The sequence below is a fragment of the Callionymus lyra genome, chromosome 2 (assembly GCF_982586985.1).
Source record: "Callionymus lyra chromosome 2, fCalLyr1.hap1.1, whole genome shotgun sequence".
Taxonomy (NCBI): domain Eukaryota; kingdom Metazoa; phylum Chordata; class Actinopteri; order Syngnathiformes; family Callionymidae; genus Callionymus; species Callionymus lyra.
Window position 1 is genome coordinate 42,084,333 of NC_141819.1, and position 23,796 is coordinate 42,108,128.

Genomic DNA, 23,796 nt, shown 5'->3' on the forward strand with positions numbered 1-23,796 from the left:
TGGTTTATTTTTTTTTCTCAAGTTATGTCGATGTTTTTATTTCTTCGTAATTATTATTGAACTATTAATAACAAATCGTTTAGATGTTGACAAACTTTGCTTTTAAAACAACTCTTAATTAAGGATTAAAACTACCCGGATAGTTTAATGATCTTCTGTAAGGTAAGGTAAGGTAAAACTTTATTGATCCCTCAGGAGGTCTCCTTTGGGAAATTGTTTTTTTACAATAGCCAGCAATTTTTCATAAACAATAAAAAATAATACATAAAAAATAAAATAAGAAGAACATAAAGAGGAAGAACAAGATGACACAATCTAAGTCTAAAGACAAAGACAAAGAACATGTGTATGTGTATTATATTGTATTTGTCACATCTGGTTTATTTTACGACAGCAGTGGCTTTTGTGTCTGTTTAAATAAAATTCAACAATGTTTCAAAATGTATTACAAAAGGAAGGCGGTTATGTTGTAACTTATATACTGCATGTTTAACTGTAACAGTAAATATAAATATGCAACATGTGTAAAATATGAAAATATTTTTACATACAAAATACATTAATACAAAAATTATAATAAAAACAAAACAAAACAAAAAAGAATCACAAAGCAAAAGACATAGTTCGAAAAAAGGGGTAGTTAGTAAATTTCCAAACCCATTTTAACCAGGCTATTGCAAAGACACCAGTTCTTTAAATGATCACCCTTGCAGGAGCCAACGTCTCTAGGGTCAGGCAAACTCAATGACACAAGTCAAAATGTATATTTAGCTAAAAACAAAGAGTCTGAGATTGTCTGTTTGTTCTTTGAGGCTCAATTTATCGCCAGTAAATATAAAATGAGTTTTTCCTGCAACCAAGAGTGCTTAAAGATGTTGATACACTTGCTAGCTGATAGCATTGCTAGTTAAAGTTATTAATGTTGTGTTATGTGGCCTATCACGGACCCCTGCCTCTCACTCTAAACTGAGATAGACACTGGAATTATATACACATTTTAATTAGGTGTATAAATATTGGCAAGAATCCTAGCGATACAATACGTATCACAATAAAGGTGTTAACTGTATTAATGTCCGGGCACTTGGCGCTGATGTTGCATTGTAATGACTATCTTGTGACCAGAAATTTAATTACAACACAAAAAAGGACAAACACTGTGAATACTTGCATGTTGATTGTAAATATAAATTGTTTTATTTTATAAACACTTGATGAAATATAAACCGTTTTAACAACCTTGGTGGAAATATCAAATTCATTTCTCAATGGTTCTCTTTGGACCCGCCCGGGTGTGTCTGCTGTACCATGAGGCAAAGGGCAGTTTTCCAGTGCCAATAAAGGGTATTAGAGTAAACTGGATTCAAATAATCCCGTCCTGGACTGTGGATATCACTCCTGCCCAGGTGAGGAAGAAGATGGAGCTGACCGCCCGCTCTGCTGTTCTGCTGCTGCTTCTGCTATGTAAGTGTTCAAAGACCTTGAATTCTCACAAATGTTTGACAGTCGGAAATAGAAAATCTAATTTATTTTTATTTATTATTCAGCCGTGATCGCTGTCCACTCTCAGGAGGTAAGAGAACTAACCTGGTCTGAGATGAATGTTTGACTTCACTTGTGCGACCTGAAGGAGGAAGAACTTCAGGAGGAAGAGCTGCAGAAGGAAGAGCTTCAAGAAGAAGAGCTGCAGGAAGAAGAGCTGCAGGTGGACGAGCAGCAGGTCAGCGAGTCATGGACACGAAACGTTAAAACCTGCAGCTGTGACTGTGAATCTGCAACGACCTCGCCTGTGACTTCCACCACCATCCTACCACCAACACCAGCCCAGAGTCAGGGGTTCTTGCTTGCCTGTATGCCGGGTGAGGATGAAGATTTTATCACGCGTTATAAATGTTTGACTCCAGGACAGAGGCTGAGAATGAAATGAGATAAATAAAATACAATACAATTAAATAAAATAACTCTCTCTAAATTGAAGTGGGCATATAAAATACAAATAATAATTAGAGAGAATAAAACGAATTTAAGTTAAACAAGTATTCATTATTTTTGACAGAAGAGGTGTAGAAAGAGTAGCATGAGTTACAGAAGTATCTCATGCTTCGGACAGCATGCAGTAAGAAAGAGAGGCATAAAAATAAACAAACAAAATAATATGAATAAAATAAAATACAAAAAGCGACTGATACATTAACCTTGGCATAAAATATCAAACTAAATTAGTTATATAATTTAACAATAATAAATATTGAATTCTATATCTTACATTTTCATGATCCAAACAGCAGGCGGGTAGAACAAGTGTAGTGTGAGGTATAGAAGATGAAAATAAATAAATAGAATTACATTTTTTAAAATTAAAATACAATTAAATAAGAAACTAACATTTAAGTAATAAGTACATTTTACATAATAAGTATTCATGATCCACACAGCACACAGGAACAAGTTGCATGAGATAAATAAGATATTAATTTTCATTCACCATAAAAGGGGTCTCAACTAGAGAGCTCTAAATCTATTAAAAAGGAAGTATAAAGTAAATTAAGAGTACATTATTCTGACAAAACCCTGCTGCCTTGAATGCCGTTCTTCTACATTCCACTGTTCTTCACTTGTGTGAGCAGCCTTGTGCAACAATCCTAAACTTGTGACATTTTGAGAGTTAAGAACTCTTTGAACTATCCTTTTTTTCAGCAGTCAGACTGTTACTCATTTCATAGACATTGTTAAGAATCAGTCACAGCTCAACATTGGAAGGCTTTCAGTAAAAAGAAAAATGCCAGTTTCATGTTGCCCATGGTTGAGAAACAGCTGGAAAGTTGAATTAAAAACACTTCAAGTTAATGTGTAAATAGACCAGAGGGAAAAGGAACTACTGCTTGTTAATGATTGAACATATTAGAATTCTAAATACAGGCAGCTCGTGTATAAGGGACTACAGTTTTAATACGATGTTAATCTTTAATCTACTGAACTATCTCAGGTGTAACACACGGGGATCATTTGGCAGGAGTGTCGTCGGCCTTATTCGACCTCGCTCTGCACAGATGCTCTCTGGTCCTATAATTAGTCGAGGTTAAAAAAGACGCCCAATTTAAGGTTCCGGCAGCAAATCGCATTAGGGAACGTGTTGACGAGATCGCGGTTCTGAGGAATTTGTATTTTTAATAATTACATTTTAAAAGTCAAATATTTTCCAAATAAATGGATTTATTTTCTACACGTATAGTTTTAATATAGTTATTGCAATAAAGAACATACATTTACTAAATTCAATATTTTTAATGAGTAGACATTTAAAACTGAAACTGAACTGTTATACCAAGATTTTATATGTAATTTGAAATGCTAAGAATGATATAATATTGAATTTATTTGGAATTTTAAAACTATGTGTAAAAAAACATTAATTTGGAAAATATTTTTGAAATTCAAATATCACAAAAATAGCAAAAAGATTGCAACATTTCAATATTAAAATTATTGAAAAACATTCTTAATAAAATAATCTAATCCTAAAAAACATTTCAATAAAAAAAATATATATATATATATTTCTTGAATTCAACAGTCAATATTCTCATGGCACTAATATCCTTCCATCGATGCTTTCACTATGGCCTCACAGTGATTCTTCTTTCCTCCAGACTGTCCATACCACACACCTCTGGGGTTCGAGGCTGGCTCTGTGACCTCTGACCAGATCAGCTGCTCCAACCAGGAGCAGTACTCGGGCTGGTACACCTCATGGTTTCCCAACAAGGCGAGACTCAACAACCAGGGCTTCGGGTAAGACTTGACGTGGTCACCTGTAGAAGACAGTGCTATCTGAGATGTTAACTGAGCCAGAGTGGGCGTGTAATCTCTCCATCTGGTCCCGGGGTGGCCATATGACCTGCTGCAAAGCTCCTTAAGCCCCACGACCTCGAGACGTGTAACCATCTCTGCTACTTTCACCACTGAAAATATGAGATATGGCTGTAATATGGGCTGTAAGATAATATAGCTATAATTAAATCATTTTCCCAAAAATACTGTATCAATATTCAACAGCAATGCAATTTTATGATTATAGAAATTGTATAAAATAAAATAATAAGACTTTAAATTTACAATTAACGTGCAAATATTCATGACATTTGTTCATTTTTGTGTTGCAATTAAATTCCGGCTGCTTGATGACAGCAGTCATTACGTCCTCAGCAGCTTAAGGAACAATGACGTCCAGCGAGGTCCCAACGTTGACTGAGGACAAGAGGATACAGTCGAATTTAGCTACTTTTAAAGTTGATGTTTGGACATATTTCCGTTTCAAAATAAATGAAAGCAGTTACAACTTTGTCAAGAGTCATGTGGTCTGTAAATTCTGCCAGAGTCAATTACAATACTACAAATATATATATATATGCATTTCTATAGTATCACTATATATCACAATATATTGTATTGTTGTTCTGTATCATGATACATATCGTATTGCCATACTCTTACCAATACACACCCCTAGTCACAACGTAGAAGTTTAATTTTGACCTAAAGTGACTTCATCAAGATGTCTTTCCACCTGCATCAGGTGTGCCTGGCTGTCAAAGTTCAACGACATGTCTCAGTGGATCCAAGTGGACCTGAAGGAGGTGTCCGTGGTGTCAGGCATCCTGACACAGGGCCGCTGCGACTCTGACGAGTGGATAACAAAGTACAGCATCCAGTACCGCACAGTGGAGAACCTGAACTGGGTCTATTACAAAGACCAGACGGGCAACAACCGGGTGAGAACTCATACTTGGGCTGCTTTGGGTCGGAAGTAATGTTTTTACGAAGGTATATCAGTGTCATCAGAATATTGAATGGTTCATTTAACATTTGAAATGTTAAAACTTCGGTAAAAAAAATAATAATTCTAGCCTGTTTTTTAACCATGAATATTAGTTGGATTTCTTTTTATTTTTATAAAATATTTCTTACAAAGGAGTTTGATATTCTAATACAAGTAATTAATACATTTTCAATTAGTAACTATTTAGATTGAATATATAGTTTGGTACAACAGTACCACCAAACAATACCAAAAGAGTACCAAGCTACTTGATCAACTTTCATCCGATCACGCTATGACGTAGAAGCACTGGCGCGTCAATTCATCATGGCGGATCCCAAAGCAACGGAGAGATTTCATCTGAGATTAGTTTTACAGCTTAATGTCAAATAATTAAAAAAAATAGTGTCTTAAAAGTTTTTAAAAGTAAAAAATAATAAAAATATATGGCTTGGTTCTCGATTGGATTAATCTGGAAATGATATTGAATTAAAAAGGCTATGAATTAAAATAATTTTGAGATTACAAAAACTTTTTTATATTTAAGCTCTTTATACATTTATACAAACACATACACTCACTTTATAAAGCACACCTAGCCCTCCAACTGCTTGTTAACACAAATTTAAACCTTTGAATAAAGAAATGACATTTCAACCAATAAATAATAAAGTAATTGAAAAAACAAGATACATATATATAAATTGAGGACATTATTTGGATGGGAAAAATTACTTTTTGCTGGTTATTTATGCATAGTGTCTGTTATAGGTTAGTATAAATGAACTGATGTAGCTGAAGTAGCTACTGGTTGTTGCTGTTTTAAGTAGAAAAACTTAAAGTCATTCACACTTAAAGGGCAACTAATATATGAATCCAACTCTCCTGATATAAGCCTTCCTCTCCAAGATGCAGTAAGTCCCTCATCAAGACTATGTTTTCAAGTTATGACTTTATAAAGTTCTCAGAAATTCATTTCTAAGAAATCTCAGCGAACAAGAGGTTACGAGAGTGAAGTCCATTATGGCGTAATAATGGCTTCACTTCTCCTCCAGCCAGCTGTAACCAAACCCAAACCTGTTTAAACATCTTCAAACTTCAGGGATTGATGATGTGCAGTGACAAACCTGATGCTTGACCAATCACAGCAGAGTAGTTTAGGTAAACCAGACTTCATCTCCAGAAAATAGGTGTTTTCAGTGGGCGGGGCTTAAGTGCTTTTTTAAATGTAAATATTTCAATAAATATAGAGATTTTTTTTTTTCAGGAAACCATGCTTTTGACTCATTATTTGTAATTTTGTTTCAAGAGTTTGTAAAATAGTTTGGCACTCCTGGGCCACTATACAAGATCGATCTACGGTGACATCTGAGATATTTCAAAATGAAATGAATGTTCAAAACACGTAGAACTATGATTCGACCTTCCATCTGATCTCTGTGTCGTCCAGGTCTTCTATGGAAATGCCGACCGGACCTCAACGGTCCAGAACCTGCTGCGTCCTCCCATCGTGGCGCGCTTCATCCGCCTGCTGCCTCTGGGCTGGCACACACGCATCGCCCTGAGGTTGGAGCTGCTGATGTGCATGAACAAGTGCGGCTGAAAACAACAGCCGTGACATGAATCCACAGTTTAACAAAGTAGAAACAAGCAGGTTGAATTGAAATAACTTTTATTTAAGATCTACTGTCACACATGTAAACAATAATAGTCTTAAAACCTTCACGCATCGGTCAGTGACGGGTTTGTTCGAGAAAAAAAAAGCAGATTGACTTTGCTACTGAAATGGACCAGGTGACGCTCATTTCGGAGGGAAACACAATAGTATTAATATAATACTTAGTGTTCCACAGAGAGATGAATTTGAGATGAACGGAGGTCAATTTAGCCAAAAGAAATGTAAGTATTGCTCAGTAACATGGACTCTTGAATGTATTTTATTTGTCCTGAAAGCTGCTCAATATATGGAATAAATCCATAAGACCGAAGTATTTCTCGTTTCTGTGTTTCAATAATAAGGTATGTGTGAATTAAATCCACTCAGCAATCTATTAAAAAAAACTCTACGGTAGACATGGAACACCTTTATCAGCACAAAAAATATAGTGCAATCAGAATACTCAATGGTCTAACTTAACATTTCAAATATATATTTCTATAGCTTGATTTATTAAAAAAAACTCAGCAACTTGTATTATATTAACAGGTATTATTTTTATTCAATTTGAAAATTGGAATCTTTTCATGATTCTTAATCCTTCGAATTCAACAGAAAATGTTGGTATAGTAGTGGCAACATTTTATTATTGAATTTTAAAGAATTAATTTTAATTATTTAATTTAGAAATCAATTATTGAAATCAGAATTAATAGATTATTCAATAGATTAATATCATGTAATAACTTTTGATATACAAGTCATTTAATTAAATGCTAACAAATAATCCAAAAAATTATGAAATGCCTCAAAATGCAACAACAACATTTTACTAAAAAGAACAAAGTTGCTAATGAAACATTTAAATTGTTAAATTCAACCACTCAATATTCTAATGGCACTGATATACTTCCGATGCAATTACACACTTGGGGTGAATAATTATTTATATTTGTTTATATAAAAAGGCAACTCTTTTCAAATAGCTTACTCAAATTGAAGATGCACAAAATACTGATTTTGGCGGGTTTTTTGGTTCCTAAAGTACATCCTCAGCCTGCAAAAAGGCTGCTATTTCCGTTTGTGTTGATCTGGGACTGACAAATTAGAGCCCTAGTCGACATAAGCAAGACTCGACTTTTCTCTATTGTGTTGTGTTTCCACTGGCGCCAATACTTACTGGAGGTGGAAGGGCCCGTCATAAAAAAGCACAGAGAAACTTTGAGACAATGGTCAACAGACCACGGAACAACTATCTGGATCGAAATATCCTACTTTTTGGAAAAAAACTGTCAGGGTTTGTTTCTTGTGTTACGAGTCGTGCTGATGACTCTTGATTGAAGTGACTTTCCGACCAATCATTGGCTGACAGTCGGTCGACATCACCTTTTTTGTGACGGCTCAGTTGCTTGTAACCAGAATGAAGCAGGCACTAAAAATAGTATCTGTTTCCACGTACTGGGCCGGTGGAAACACAACACAAACCGGATAGAGTTGAGTTGGAAAATGGGAATAATATATGCCGGCAACCTACTTTTAAGCTTAACTATCAAGGGACTCAGGTGCTGAAAGGATGCTAGAAGCTTTTTAAGTGGTTGCTGGAGATTTTGACAAAGCTGACATTATGATTTTACAAGAATAAAATCTAGGGTTCAGTAAACAGTGTGAGACAATTGTACCGCCATTATAGCTGAATTCTTATGTTTTTCTGAGCTTCGATGACCCGCCCTAATCTGCCTCGAACTGGCTCTGACCCAACCAATCGGAAAGTGGGAGGTGTCTCCTAAATGCCCCTCCCAGAGTGCCAAATCTCAATTAAAGTCTAGCGCGCAGGAGGAACAGGAAGTGAACATGAGCGCACAGATTGTTGGCGAGTGTGTTGCGTTATTTTTGCGTTATTATATCCTTTTTGTATTTTTTTGTACTTTTGTACCACTTGTATTTTCCAGCTTTTTATTTCAGCTTTTCTGTTCCTTCATCAAATAATTAATCTTCCTTTACAAATTACAAAAAAAAACATGTTATAGTGGCAGAAAAAGCCATGAAAGGTGAATCTGCAGATCGGTCAGCTGAACAGGTGACGATGAATCAGGTTTGAGGATTTGTCTTTTCAGAAGTGCTTCTGTGTTATTACAGTGACGTTACAGCATGTTAAAATGTTGATTTTAAGAAAAGGTTTGGTAACAAATGCCTCTATGCACTCATCTCTTCTATATGAAAAGAAAAATACACAGAATTTACACAGAATCTATTGAATTATATACAGATATATGACTTTATATTTTATCATAAAAATGATAGTGAGAATTACACAAGTTGTTATAAATTCTATCAAACATAAAACATTTAAAAAGACCTTTAAAGTTTTTTGGCCCGTTTGCAAGCAGTGTTGATCTGGTATGTTTGTATCTGTGTGTCTATGTGTAATTAAGTAAGTAAGTAGTATTTGTAGAGTGGTTTTCTGTGAAGTCGTGTGTGTTTGTGCATGTGTTTGTTTGTGAGTGCATGCATGTGTGTGTGTCTATGTGTGTGTGTCTATGTATGTGTTTGTGCATATGTCTGTGCGTGCATGAAAGTGTGTGTTGGTGTCTTGAGCGGTGGAAGCGACAGATGGAAGCAGAGAGAGTTCAGTGGGAGCTGCAGATTGAAGATCAATGTTAAAGATCACAGAGCAGTCTCTTTCAGGTCGTTGAGATTTGGCATTCTGGACCTGGAGCGTCCGAACCCGTGGCCGTTCTGTCCTCCCTTGATGTTCATCTGCTCAGGGTAAGGGTTGCCCTCGGGGCGGCCAAGGGCGGTGGAGTGCCAGCCAGACTCCAGCTGGGCGGGCAGCGGGTAAGCCGCCTGTCTGCTCTTCAGCTGCGGCGTGCTGACCCCGGAGTGACCCCGGCTCTCCGGGAACCCTCCCTGAGACGACGAAGAGGGCAGCGGCTGGTAGCGCATGTCGGACGGCGCCGTCTGGTTGGACGAAGACGAGGAGAGGTGGAGGAGCTTCCTCAGGGACTTGAGGGGTTGACTCTGGAGATCACAGTATCAAAATAACATGAGTTGCCTGTGCAGGACCTCATTCATCCAGGTCATGGTTATCCAAGCGGTTCCAAAGCGGGGCAACTGGACTGTATAGAGTTTTATACGGAGAAGCAGTCCTGTGTATTTATTCAAGGATTACCGGGATTGAAACTCATTGAAGTAATTGGTCAAAGGGGTTCCTGATGATGGCAGATTAAAGAACTTCTCTCATGCTACCATGATCCATAATGCACTGCAACAATTCTATTCTTGTGGGTAGAATGGATGCGATAAATTACCGGCGAGTGTGAATCTGCTAACTTTTCAGGCGGCCAGTCCTTGTCTCTGTCCCGCTCCTGCTCTCTTTCTCTGCTCTTGTCTCGCGTCCTGTGGCGGCTGCTCTGGTGACCCGACGACCTGGAGGACTTCTGGATGATGGTGTCCACGCCCTCGGCGGGGACCTGACATGTCGCCATCACATCAGAGAGTCACACAACCTGACAGTGACTCATACTCCACAAAACAGCATTTTTATTTATTAATTTCTTTTATTTGGACTGAGAGTTATTGAATTATATTCGTGCATATGAGTGTCAGAAAATAACTTAAGGATAGAACCAAGGCACTCTCACTACCTCAATGTGAGTCAAGGGTGCTAAATACTCATTAAGACTTGCCCACGAGGTTCAACCTATAAGACCACTACTGATTTCTAAGGTGCTCCTAATCTAATGATTGATCTGTGTACTTAAAACATTCCCCCCGACACACACACACAGACACACAAACTAACAGACAAACACACGCTTCATAGACACACAAACTAAACTCACCACACACATACGTGCACACACACACATGAATACAAACACTTTCAAAACACAAATAGAAATACATACATACACACACACACAAAAACACATGCACACACAAACAGACGCACATGCATCCACACACAAACACACAAAGCCATGTACAAAGAAATAACTGAAGATTAAAGCTTTTTTAAAATTCTTTACATTTTCCCCCCAGTTTTCACAATTAATTCAGCATATTTTTTATCGTCTTTTATTTCTTTAAACTTGACAGACCCTCACTAGAGTCACATTGTTGCTGCTAAGCTTTGGAACGATCTTCCTCTCCCTCTGTGTTTGATGATCTACTGAACATCTGAAGATGTTCTTATTCGTGCAGGCTTTTCCTTAACTTTCTTGGGGCTGTTGTGTTTGTCTCTATGTTGTCTTGACCCTCTAACCTTGACCTTGTATTTGAACTGTGTATTGTTCTGTTGTTGAAGCACTTTGTGACCCTGGTCTGAAAAAAACGCTTTACAAATATAAATTACTTACTTACTTACACCCCCAACTTAGTGTGTCTATTTCTTCATACATCTCTTTCATTTCAGATGTCAGTGCACATCCTCTCACTATTATTGAGTACAATATAAAATCTTTATTTGAATCAAAGAAGAATCTGTCAAATGAATCTATCTTGTTCTTCCTAAATCAAATCTGACTCCTGCAGACTGTGTTTACACTCGCGCTCACACTAAACCTCCTCTGGAATGTGAGCAAACATCAAGCAGAAATAGAAGAGTAAATGGTGCAACACCTGCTTCATGCTAAATTATTGCTGCAACATCACAGGCTGCTTTTTTTATTCCCTGAGAAAGTGTCTTCCTTCCAGATGTGTCCTCCGACGTCCTCATTAAACACTAAACTCAGCAAGACTCTATTTCAGGAAACATTTGGAATTAAAGCAACTTTTATCATGTGCGTTAGTTCGTCCGTTGGTAAAATATCTCTGATAGTGATGAATAGATTTCCATGAAATTTACAGAGATTAATGATAAAATAAAGACATTTAAACATTCAACGTTGAATTTAACATTTTAAATGTTGAAATTACTCTTTTTTTTTTAAAGGGAAACATTTTGCATGCATTTTTGGGAAATAATTTAATTACCTAATTTCTTTATCTAAACCTCGCATTTAAAAAATGTATTTGATTAAAACAAAAGAATAAAAACAATTGTTTGCTATTGTAATTCCAATAATTCCAAAATACATTTTCACGATTCAATTTTTTTTTCTTTTAAATTCAGTACAAAAATATTGCTCTTTCAAAATGAAGACACTGTATCATGATACCTCAATATATACCTCATGATACATCAACACATCACTAGTTGTCACTCACCATCTGAGCTTTCTTCTTCTTCTTCTTTATTGCTCGAAAGAAACCCTGTTTTTCTTTTTCTTTGGACGGTTCTGTGGTGTTGAGCACAACAGTGTCCGGGCCGGTCCTGGTGGTAACAGAGAACATGTGTGTTACGCTACATAAACCAGACTTTTATCACAATCGCCCGGGGGAATTATCAGGTATTACCAGGGGTCAAACGCCGGCTGACGTTTGGAATGGTTGGGCATGTTGCTGCCCTCCCCTGATCCTCGACTCTGACCTCTGGCGTCGTGGAAGGAGTTGTCTGGGCGAGGAGACGGGACTATTAAACACAACACATTGCCGTAAATGATCAAAATGTCGTCTCAACATGGAACGTCAAAGGCAATAAATCATGGAAATGATTATCAATGAATTGTTATTATGTTGTTGTTGTTATTTAAACATTTTGATAAACAATTTACATAAAAAAGTAAAGTTCAGCAATGATTTAAAATATGTATTTTTTTTTACATTTTTATGAAAAAAAGAATAAATATTATATAATTTCGAAAAATACTAATTTATGCACCATAACTTAATACATATTATATTGTTCTGAAAAGAAAAAAAGGAAAAGATTAGATTCTTAACAAGATATAACCTTTTTACTACATTTTCTAAACTAAAATATGTCACATAACTTAATAAAGAATGTAAAATTGTACATTCATCGTTGTCCTTTTTTTTTCTAATTTGTATGGATTGTTTCAACCTTTCATTTGGTGGCTGCTCTAGAATTATTTAGCAGAGCTGTTTGCTGTTTATCAAGCAATTTTCTGAAATAAAATATGAAATAATAACAAAAATGTTTTAATCTCCACAGCATAAAAGTGATCCACAAATGAAAAAAAACACAGTTTAATTATATTGGGGTGAGATACATAGTACAGATAGTAGCTTGTTTTATCTATAATCATGTAAAAAATAAAAGATCACTTTACTTTTTCAAAGAGCATTGATGAACTTTGAAAATAATTGAAACAAAGTGATCCACACATGTAGGTCATAATTGTAAGAAGGTCTTGAGAAGAGGTGTAAAAGTATGACAGAACCAGAACCCACCTCTGTAGAAGCTGCCCACCCTCCTGGGCATGGACTCACTGTAGATGTTACGGTTCTCTTTGGCAGAGCCTCCTTCTTCTGACTGTTGCTCGTGATACAAGCCCACCTGAGTCACAATCGGAGAGAAATTATAACATGGAAGTTTAACAATTTCTTTATCTAATATGATTTTAACTGCTTGATATAAATATCAGTACCATCAGAATATAATATCAACATTTTAAATGTGGAAAATATGAATTCAATCGTAAAAAAAGGTTTAATTTTTTTTTAAATAATTGTATATAGAAAAAATAAGAATATTTTCACAATGAGTATTTTTTCTACATCAAGAGTACAATATTCTAATTAACTATAATTAAAAAAAACATTTTCTAAACAACTAAATATAACTTAATTCTTAGCCTTTATATTTAAATTGTTGGTATAATAGTGCCAACAAACAATACGAAAAGAGTATTGAGCTACGTTCTTCTTCATCATTGCATGATCAATTAACTCTGTACTCTTGATATCGTCAGGTGGAACTATTTTACCTCCATCTTAATATTATATTTTTTCAAAAACTTCAAAAATCAACCTTTCAATATTGAAATCATTGACTTAAATTGATTAAAAAAAAGAAAAGGCTTCAACATTTGAAAGGTTAAATTTGTTTCATATTCTGATGGTACTGATCTACTTCCAAAGCTTGACCTAAATAGTTTGACTGTAAACATAAACAAAAGCTGCTAAGTGTTTATTCTAGAATGTGATGACGAGCTGGTCTGCAGTGAGTCGTCACATGAGAGGGAGGCAAAGCACACAGAGAAAAATGAAGAGGCATCAGATGCTGAGCGAGAGAGAGAGAAAGAGCAGCTTATGACAGCAGAATCCACCCACATCCGCACTCTCGGAAGACTGGATGTGGGTGGGGAATGGTGGGTGAAGGCAGAATGTCGGACCTCGCTTTTTTGCCTCTGTGTGTGAAAAGATGCAGAGTTGTCCCTGGACGAGTCTCTTATCGGGGGTCTGCTGTGGACCTCAGTGGGTGATTGTTCGCTCTGTTGCTGGAGACATGACGAAGCATGATGTAAGCTGAGCGTAGCATCTCACACACACAAACCACTTAGCACATGTGTGTCAAACTCAAGGTCCAGGGGCATTTTATGTGGCCCGCCGAATGGTTTACTAAGAAAATTTAATTTTTTTTTTAAACATAGAGTTTCATATTCGAATTATAATGATTAAAAAGTACATTTTCTAAACTCGTTTTTTTTGTTGTCATGTTTTATATTGAATTTAAAAGGCTCCAAATAGAAAAATATTGAATTTAGATTTTTTTTTTTGTGAATAGTTGGAATTAGAATATCGAAATCTATATTAATAATTATTACAATTTTTATTTTTTATTTTATTTTTATTTAAATGATTCAATAAAAACAAATTCAACCTTTCAATAAACAAATTAAAATAGAATATCGTAGAGACTTCCTATATAAATTTGGTTTGGATCACGATCTGGATTTCGAAAAAGATTTTGGCCCCTTGTGTGCTTGAGTTTGAAACGCTTAATTTAGACACCGCAAACATACGTAATTACTTTAAGCAGGATGTCATAAGACAAGCTCATGGACTGACCCGACTCATGTCATCCTCTCTGGACGAGCTGTGGCGAGGCAGCGTGCGATGCTGCAGCTGCGGAGACAAAAGCTGCAGACTGCTGGCTCTCGTGGTCATCCCCTGCCCAACGACCAACCCCTCGTCCAGCCCGTGAGTCCTCTGATGGTCCCTCCGGACGTACATGGAGTGGCGGTGCGGTCGCTGCTGCGAGGAGAACGGGCTGGTGTACCCCTGACCGTAAGACGAAGGGTCGTGTGGGGCGGACAGAGAGTGGGCGTGACTCCTTTCCAAGCCCCCTTCCCCCGGGTTCAGCGAGTCAGGCGACTTGGCCTCCTCCGAGGCTTTGTGTCGGGCGGAGGAGCGCCTATAAGAGGAGTCCAGGGTGTTGCTCTCCCGCTCCGAACGGGTGCTTCCTCTGCTGATCCCGCCGGGTCCCAGTCTTTCCACGCGACGGGGTAACGGGCTGCTCGGGGCGGTGAGGTCGAGGCAGCTGGAAGGGAAGTAGCGAGATGTCGGCTCATCGGCGTAAAGATGCACGTCGTTCAGGTTCCCCACCGACTTAGCGTCGCTCAGAGTCCCGTAGCTCTTGGACAGGTTCAGGTAGGAGAACTTAGAGGAAGGGGCGTTGCCGTGGGGCTCCATGTAGCTGTGACGACTGTGCTTGTCGCCCGACTGCAGCGTGTTGGTTTTCCCCTCCACGAAGGAATGCCGGTGCTGTTGCGAGCGGAAGTTGGACTTGAGGTACTTCGCTCCGGGACCGTCGGAGCTCTTGCTCAAGTCGAAGTCCCCCTTGCCCTTGGTGTCGCCTGGGCTGAGCAGGTGAGGCAGGTTGCTACCAGCCAAGTCCATGGAATGGTTGAACATCTGCGCTTGGTAGTTCTTCGGGTGCAGCGTCGGACTAAGGTTGATGGCTGTCGGCATGTTTCCGTTAAGGAACCCCTCGTTGTTGGGATGGGGTTCTTCCTGCCGAGGCAGGCTTGAGCACTCTCTGCTGCTGGAGCGATGGCTGGTGGAACTCTTCCCCCCGTGACTCCTGAACACAGGAAAAGAGCTCAGAAAGAGAAAAAGACGACAAGAGGACTCAGAGACAGCTGACCCTTTCGACCACCTCCTTTTGATATTCAACAGCATTGTATCAATCTTTTATTTAAAATAACGTGCAAATATTCCCACTTTTGTTCATTTTTGTGATGCATTGAAACTATAGTAGCTAGAGCAGCAGTCGTTACATCCTCCACAGCTAAAGGAAGTATGAAATCCCACCAGATCCTGTTGATGACTGAGTACGGGAGGATACAGTCAACCTCAGCAGCTTTTGAAGCTATAGTACTCTTACAGTAATACACTATATTGTATTGGTGCTACAGTATTGTGATACAAATTGTCAATATCTTGCCTATACACATCACTACTTTTAACCCCACATTCGTTCCAAAACCTGCTAGCATGAACCACAAGAGGATGATGAGGTTTCATGATACAGTGTCTTAATTTTGAGAGACCACTAGATGTCACTCTCTGCTTTATGATCTCATCAACACATACACATACAGTATTCAGCAGATGTTAAAGAAGATAAGTAGTAAAAAATAAGTGTTGTTTCTTCCCACTGGAGCGACATTGACCTGCTGGGGGTGGAGTTGTCTCCATGATGAGGTTTTCTCTTGGAGGAGCGCACAGGTGTAGGTGTGGAGGGGCCCGAACGCTCCACCATCCGCAGGGTCTGGAAGGCGTGGTGGTTCAGACTCTGCTCGGTGAGGAAACGCTCGGTCGGGTTCAGCAGCAGCAGGCTCTGTGGCACGAACACAGAGAGAGAAATGGTCCTTGAGACACTGTGAACATCCAGCACTGACAAACTAAACAGTCATGCTCCGATGACTCACTGCCATTATCATAAAAGTCACATCCATGTGTGGATTTTTAGTCCTTGCTCTCTAAATTTGATTTCTATGGTATCAGTGCCATCAGAATATCAAAAGTTCAGGTTTTTTAAGTTTAACCTTTGGATTTAAAAAAAAGATTTGTTTTTTATGTTAATGCTGTTGTTTCTTAATCTTCTTTTTTTTTTGTTGAATAACATCATCTCTATATTAAAAGGTTGAATTGTTATTTTCCACAAAACAAATGTGTTTTTTAATTAATTCCTTTTTTACACATGTTTTTATTCTAAATTCAATAATAAAAACACGAATACATTTTCTAAATTGGTTATTTTTTAATTTATAACTTACTGAACTTAAATTATTTACATTTTTACATTGAATTTAAAAGGCTATGGATAAAACAAACATTGAATTTAGAAAATACAAATTATTAAAATGAAAACAAATACGAGCTTTCAATAAAAAAGATAATAATTAAATAAATAATTCAATGCTTAAAAAACAACATTAAAACAAAATAATTTAACTTTTGAAATGATAAATTCAACCATTCAACATTGAGATGGCAATGATATAAATAAATGTATTTTCGAATTATTGGAATTAGAATTAGCATGTCTTTTTTCCGCTTATCCGGGTTCGTGGGGGCAGAGGCTCTATGTGTATTAAAACAGCTCTATGTGATTTGAAGTCGAGCGACGCCAGTGGACTAGATTGATAGTGTTTAGCCCTACGGGAGACCTCATTTCCCATGAGCTAAAAGTCGCAAACGTTGCCATTTACCCGGTTTGCAGCAGTAGGACGAATTAAATATGATATGTGTTATGACGGCTTTGTAAATGACATAACTTTAACTTTGTTTTTGTACCGTAATTCACCCCTCCCCCCACCACAATCAGCGTGATATGTAACATGTTCACACCATCCCCAAGAACTTTTCTGGTGAAAATAAAAATCACACAAAACACCTCAAGTCATGGTATACGAGTCATTTAACTAGTTTTAAGTTGCTGTGTCATCACAAGTTATTTTAGTTCAAAAATATTAAGGTACACAAAACTACCCAGAGCTGCTTTAACTTCAACTTTTCAGTGTAGAAATTGTTGAATTTAATTATTTATTTATTATTCAAACATTTAAGTTCAACTATTTAATCTTCTTATGGCACTAATATCCTTTCATAGATTCCTCTTCTTCCCCAGACATGGCTAAAATCGTTCACCTTCTAAAGTCCAGTTAAACAAGTTATTACCGGGGTGATTTATGTCCTTGCAGAGCTTCATCCTTGGATGACATTCTGTTTGCAGTGAGTCATTATTTCTGGAGAAGCACAAGTGCACACGTACAGCCCACATTCTTGACACCGAGCTCCTGTTTACCGGCTCGAATCTGCCATGGAACCGGGATTTGAGTCGGGAGACGCTGATGTTGTGAAGAGGCTCAGTCACGATGTGAACACGCTGGTAATGATGCTATTATCAAGCAGCTAGTTAATGGAATCGTGGAGGCTTTTAACGCTCTCATGATGCAAGCAGAAACACACAACACACAACACACACAACACACACAGGTGCGTACTTTTAGGAGATCCAGCAGGGCTCCTCCGATGATTCCCAGGTACCTGCGCTCCAGGGTTTGAGGGTGATTCACTGCCGGGAACTAAAAGAGGAAACACACAGTCAAAACATCAAACACAATCTCATGTGGAGGAATCTTATCTTATATTAAATTATTTAATCTTAAATACAATATTTAAACTAAACTGCTTCAGAGAATTCATCCATCAACACAAAGAAACTCTTTTGCAGTTTACAATGAATAACAAACACAGTTACAAAAGGTGAAAATATGTTAAACACTGAGCTTAATTCACTGGTGAGTCCAGAAAAGTGTCTTATTTTAAGATAAAGACAAAATAAGGTAATGTTTACTGTACAACTTTACTCTACTCGATCATTTAGATTTAACACACATTTCAAATAATCACTTGATTTACTGATAATCTTTCATATATGCCGTGAGCCTTGGCGTGGACTGGTGGTTTGAAGGCCTATTTGTTTCCGAGACAAAGTCTGAGCTGATTGTTCTCCAGGCAACCACTATACCTTACTTCAGGAAGTTACATAGATTTTTTAGTTTGTGATTTTTGATTAGGACAGATTTTTTAATTTGGCTTTTGGTTGCCTGGACGAATAACTTAAGTCTCTGGTTCTGTCGCAAATTTAGATTATATTTTTCAATAGTGCTTTCTTAAGCTGATGCTCGTTTTTGTGGGTATTGCATGGTCAGCTGTTGTTTGTTGTTCTATTAAGTGCAAACATTATTGTCTCCCGGGTTGACGTTTTATCTCGAGGAATTGTTGAAGGAACGCTTGAGGAGAATTTAAGTTGAAATGATAGGCAGAAAAGATGGGGTTACACAACCTGGTAACCCCTGGAATTCAGAGTAGGGGCTGTAGCTAGGTGTCTCCCCCTACAGGGCATCTGAGATATTTCCAGATACTTAACTAAGATAGTTAGGATACTTTAGGATGTAATTTTTCGGTAAGCCAAGTAGCTATCATAAATGTGAGGATATTTTGGAATTGAGGGGGCTCTCCTGTAGAGAAGATATCCTGGTGTGGAGGCTCTGCCAGCTGGAGTGTGTAGGCCAGTTAGATCTCATTGTTTTTCTGTGTTGAGGGGCTCCTCAGGTATTTGGCAGTGTAGTTAGGGCTACTAAATTTTTGCGTACATCATTGTGATGGATACATTCTCATTGGTTATTTGTGAGTTAGTTTGACTCCAGAGCGACTGGTTTTGAAATAGGTTGAATAGTTGAGGGGTCTCCTATCGTCCACAGGGTGTTGGAAGCGTATTAAGCAATTGAGGGGTCTCTCCTCATTATTGGCTTCGACACACAGCAAAATGCTGGTAGAGTCTCGGTCCATGTAGCATAATGTGTCTCTTTACCTGTTGTTTTGATTTGGTCTCTTTAACCTTCATGTTGAAAATTTGACTTGTGAGACTTGCTGCGTTACTTGTAAAAGTTGGCATTCATTTGTGGTATTCTAAAGAAATTTAATTGTTAAAAATAAAATTTGTGTGAGATTTTTTTCTCTGACTTTCTATGACTCGACTGAGAGTTCATGTGTCTGTGGACAGTATCTGGCTCCTCTTGCTGATAAGAACATTGCTTCTTAGCAGACGTTGTGGTCTTGTCAGCCGCCGGAAGTTCAACTGAGCTGTGGAAGAACGTTTCCTGGTTGGTGGGAGTGGTTTTACTAAGGGGTTGGACTTTTAAGACTTCCCTCTTTTCCTCACTGATCCTCCCTACTGTTGTCGTTCTCTAACGCACACACAGTTTTCTTCATCTTGAATCCTATTCTCTAAACTGTTTGTTTATAAAAGAAAATAATAATAATTAAAGTTAATGTGTATTTTGATTGTTCAGGTTCTCATTTTGGTGTTCTTTTTTTTTTCTACCTTTATCCATTATTGTCATTTCTATTTTTGATTGATTTCTATAATATTCAGTATTATTGTTTTCAATTCTTATTTATTTTCTTCCCTTCATTGTTTTTCTCTTAAGTATCTGGACTGGGTTTGGTTTAATTATATTTTCTCTTTATTAAGTAACATCCTTTGTTTCCTTCTGTTTCCTAATTAAGGTACAGTGGTATGAAAAAGTTTGGGCTCCCCTGTACATTTTCATGATTTTCCTTTATAAATCATTGGTTGTTTGGATAAAAAATTCCAGTTAAATATATCTTATAGGAGACAAACACAGTGATATTTGAGAAGTGAAATAAAGTTTATATGATTTACAGAAAGTGTGCAAGAATTATTTAAACACAATTAGGCATGTGCATAAATCTAGGCACCCTTATATCTTATTGATTTTAATACCTTTAGCACTAATTATTGGAAATCAAAATTCGTTTGGTAACCTCAGTGACCCTTGACCTCCATACACAGGTGAGTCCAATCATGAGGGTATTTAAGGAGGCAAATTGTAAGTGTTTCTCCTCTTTGCATCTTCTCTGAAGAGTGGCAACATGGGAGCCTCAAAACAACTCAATTTAAGCTCTCAGTTTCAACTGTGAAGAACATTGTGAGGAAATGGAAGACCACAGGCACAGTTCTAGTTAAGGCCCGGAGTGGCAGACCAAGGAAAATCTCAGATAAACAGAGGCGCAGGATGGTGGGAACAGTCACAGTCAACCCACAGACCAGCTCCAAAGACCTGCAACATCAACTTGCTGCAGATGTTGTCACTGTGCATCGTTCAACTATTCAGCGCACTTTACACAAGGAGATGCTTTATGGAAGAGTAATGCGGAAAAAGCCTTTTCTCTGCACACGCCACAAACGGGGTCGCTTGAGGTATGCTAAAGCAAATTTGGATAAGCCAGCTTCATTTTGGAATAAGGTGCTGTGGACTGATGAAACTAAAATAGTTATTTGGGCATAACCAGGGGCGTTATGCATAGCGGAAAAAGAAAACAGCATTCCAAGAAAAGGACTTGCTGCCTACAGTAAAATTTGGTGGTGGTTCCATCATGCTGTGGGGCTGTGTGGCCAGTGCAGGGACGGGGAATCTTGTTAAAGTTGAGGGGCGCATGAATTCCTCTCAATATCAGCAGATTCTGAATAAAATACCATCCACCAGAATCCAGACCCTAATTGGAAGCTATAGGAAGCGTTTAGAGGCTGTTATTTCTGAAGAAGGAGGATGCACTAAATATTGAGTCATTTTTCTTTTGTGATGCCTAAATTTAGGCACATGCCTAATTTTGTTTAAATAATTCTTGCACACTTTCTGTAAATCATATAAACTTTATTTCACTTCTCAAATATCACTGTGTTTGTCTCCTATAAGATATATTTAACTGGAATTTTCTATCCAAACAACCAAGGATTTATAGAGGAAAATAATGAAAATGTACAGGGGTGCCCAAATATTTTCATATCACTGTATATATGTATATATACAGTTAATTTGGTTAAGAACGAAAACAAAAATAACTCGCATTTCAATTTTCTCCATTTTAATATTCAGATGTTGCAGAATCTCACCCAGAATGCAATTCAAGGTTTAACTGATGAGCTTTACCAGAATTCCCTTATGACTAATCAAAATCAGCTTGCTTTGGACATGTTACTGGCTAATAAAGTGGGTGTTTGTTACATGTTTGGTGATTCTTGTTGCACGGTTCTGACGACAACACTGCTAAAGGGGGCTCTGTCCAGATTGTATTGAATGGGTTAAAATTATTGGCGGAGAAAAAAACGGCTTGTGAATCAGGTACAAACAATCCTGTGTCTGACTATCTGTCTGATCTATTTGGTAAATGGAAGAGGGTAATTATGTCTGTAGGTACTACCCTGCTGATGGCTTTTGGAGTCCTAGCACTAGGTAGCTGTGGTGTCATTCCATTACTGTGAAAAAGGTTGTAAATTGTATTGTTTCTGCTTTGTCCAGAAAACGCAATGCTGGTCATCTCTTTCGTATGTTGCAGGACGAACTCAATGATGTACTGTTCATGGGGGAGTACGTCAACAACACCTGAAAAGCCGACATCCATGGTGGCCGACTAACGGTGCTTGCTAATTCCTTTTTACCTCGCTAAAGAGGTTTTTTAAAGAAGTGGATACTGGCTCTACATCAATATATATATATTTTAATAAAATATTTACTTCAGTATAGGCTTTATTAGATGTTAATAAGCATATACTGTGCATGCTCAACTTCAAACGAATGTTTTTTAAATTAAAAAAGTTAACCTTATAATTAAACTTCGTTTAATGCCGGGCCACCACAAGACTTGGGTTGAGTCAGTACTTGAGTGACTTAGGTCAGTCTGTCAAACTGAGCCTGAGAAACCTGGGTGTTGTATTTGACAAAGACATGTCTCTAGTTCAACACTGCAGAAAACTGACCAGAAACTGTTTCCTTCAACTGAGAAATATCTCTAAATTTAGGAAAATGTTGTCACAACATGATCTCGAGCTTGTAATCCATGCGTTTGTGTCTTCTCGCCTGGACTATTGCAACAGTTTGTTTTCATGTCTTAACAATAAGGAGCCGTCTCGCCTGCAGTTGATACAGTTGATACAGAACTCTGCAGCGAGAATTCTGTCCCGCTCTAGTAGAATAATTCACATTTCTCCGATCCTTAAATCAATCCGATCCTTAAATCTCTTCACTGGCTGCCAGTTTCTTTCAGGATCAAATTTAAAATTCTGGTTCTTACTTTCAGAGCTATTCTTGGTCAGGCTCCTCCTTACATCAGTGATCTGATCCAGCCTTACACCCCAGCTCGGGCTCTGAGGTCTGTGGGTCATAATCTACTGATGGTTCCTCGCACACGGTTCAGGACCAGAGGAGAGAAATCCTTCCAGGCTGTTGCTCCTAAGCTTTGGAACGATCTTCCTCTCCCTCTGTATTTGATGGATCTACTTACTCATTCAAGAAACACCTTAAGACATTTTTATTCATACAGGCTTTTCCCTGATTTTCTGCGACTCTTATGCTTGTCTCTGTGTTGTTTTGACCTTTTAAGTATTTATTTTATCGGGTATTTTTTGATTGTTTAAGCGCTTTGTGACCCTGGTCTGGAAAAGCGCTTTATAAATACTAATTACTTACTTACTTCTCTTCCGTCCATTATTAATGTCTATAAGGTGTTTTGTTTTGAAAGAAATTGGTTGTTTTTTTTCTGAAGTAACAGTAGCATGTGACTCTTGACCCGTCAAGACGCTTGTTTACTCCAAAAATAAACCTGTAAACTAGAGAAAATGAGTGAACCAAATTTTTTTAACTGTTTTATCTGAATGTCTTTGAATAAAATACTGACATGATATAAAGGGACAATCTTGGGTACATTCAAATAAATTGAGGAATTTTCATCTGTTTGGATGACAGAATGCATGTTGGGAATGTTTGGATGAATGATTGCCAATCAGTGACGATTCACCACGAGTGGTTAAAGTAGCAATTTGTGAATTAATAAGTATAATAGTATCCTGAGGCGTAGGCATGCAGGGGAAGAAGAGCGGATCGGCTGCAGTATCAGAAAGTTGCCACAGCTTCAGTGTTCACCGTAGATTATACATGATGAGTCATTGTGATCCAATCAGTCACAGCAGCACACTCAGCCAGGAAGGAGAAAAAAGAAGTGTTGCAGCGAGAGAAAATAAATAAGTGAAGAGGAGGTGGAAGATGGAGACTGCAGACGAGGAAGCCAGTTGAGTGAAGATCAGGAAAAAGAGGAAGAGAAGTATGGAAGTCATAATATTGAACGGTTGGGTTCAACATTTAAAGGATAGAAAGTTATTCATTAAAATGATTTTCAAGCCTTGCATTTGCATCATTTTTTAAAATTAATTAAATAATTTCAATATTTCAAGGTTGATTTAATTTTTTTTTTAAATAATTGAATTAGAAATATGTGAATATTTTCAAAATTAATTAATCTTTTTACCCAGAGACTTTTATTTTCTTATTGCAATAATAAATTCAATATTTTTATTTGAAAAAATAAAGGGCAACTTGATCAA

The 23,796-nt window shown here is 37.6% G+C and overlaps 2 protein-coding genes across 4 annotated transcripts in view; one reads left to right on the forward strand and one right to left on the reverse strand.

The window, feature by feature from the left end:
- Positions 1 to 1,268: 1,268 nt before the first annotated feature.
- Positions 1,269 to 6,452, forward strand: LOC148087090 (retinoschisin-like). Its single transcript, XM_087783033.1, has 6 exons — positions 1,269 to 1,464; positions 1,548 to 1,573; positions 1,631 to 1,859; positions 3,651 to 3,792; positions 4,577 to 4,772; positions 6,270 to 6,452. The coding sequence occupies exons 1-6, from the start codon at positions 1,269 to 1,271 to the stop codon at positions 6,420 to 6,422; spliced, it is 942 nt and encodes a 313-aa protein (XP_087639159.1). The 3' UTR covers positions 6,423 to 6,452.
- A 22-nt stretch (positions 6,453 to 6,474) lies between these two features.
- Positions 6,475 to 23,796, reverse strand: part of LOC148087091 (cyclin-dependent kinase-like 5) — a 40,933-nt gene continuing 23,611 nt past the window's right edge. The window contains exons 10-18 of one of the 3 annotated variants that reach the window (XM_087785318.1): positions 17,834 to 17,914; positions 15,998 to 16,164; positions 14,391 to 15,405; positions 13,715 to 13,819; positions 12,771 to 12,876; positions 11,874 to 11,970; positions 11,685 to 11,790; positions 9,785 to 9,946; positions 6,475 to 9,494 (exon numbers count right to left, since the gene is read on the reverse strand). In XM_087785318.1, the coding sequence (XP_087641444.1) occupies positions 9,141 to 9,494; positions 9,785 to 9,946; positions 11,685 to 11,790; positions 11,874 to 11,970; positions 12,771 to 12,876; positions 13,715 to 13,819; positions 14,391 to 15,405; positions 15,998 to 16,164; positions 17,834 to 17,914 (2,193 nt within the window). In that variant the 3' untranslated portion in view covers positions 6,475 to 9,140. Of the gene's footprint in view, positions 9,495 to 9,784; positions 9,947 to 11,684; positions 11,791 to 11,873; positions 11,989 to 12,770; positions 12,877 to 13,714; positions 13,820 to 14,390; positions 15,406 to 15,997; positions 16,165 to 17,833; positions 17,915 to 23,796 lie in introns of all 3 variants that reach the window. The other 2 variants (XM_087785316.1, XM_087785319.1) reach the window with 2 other exon arrangements.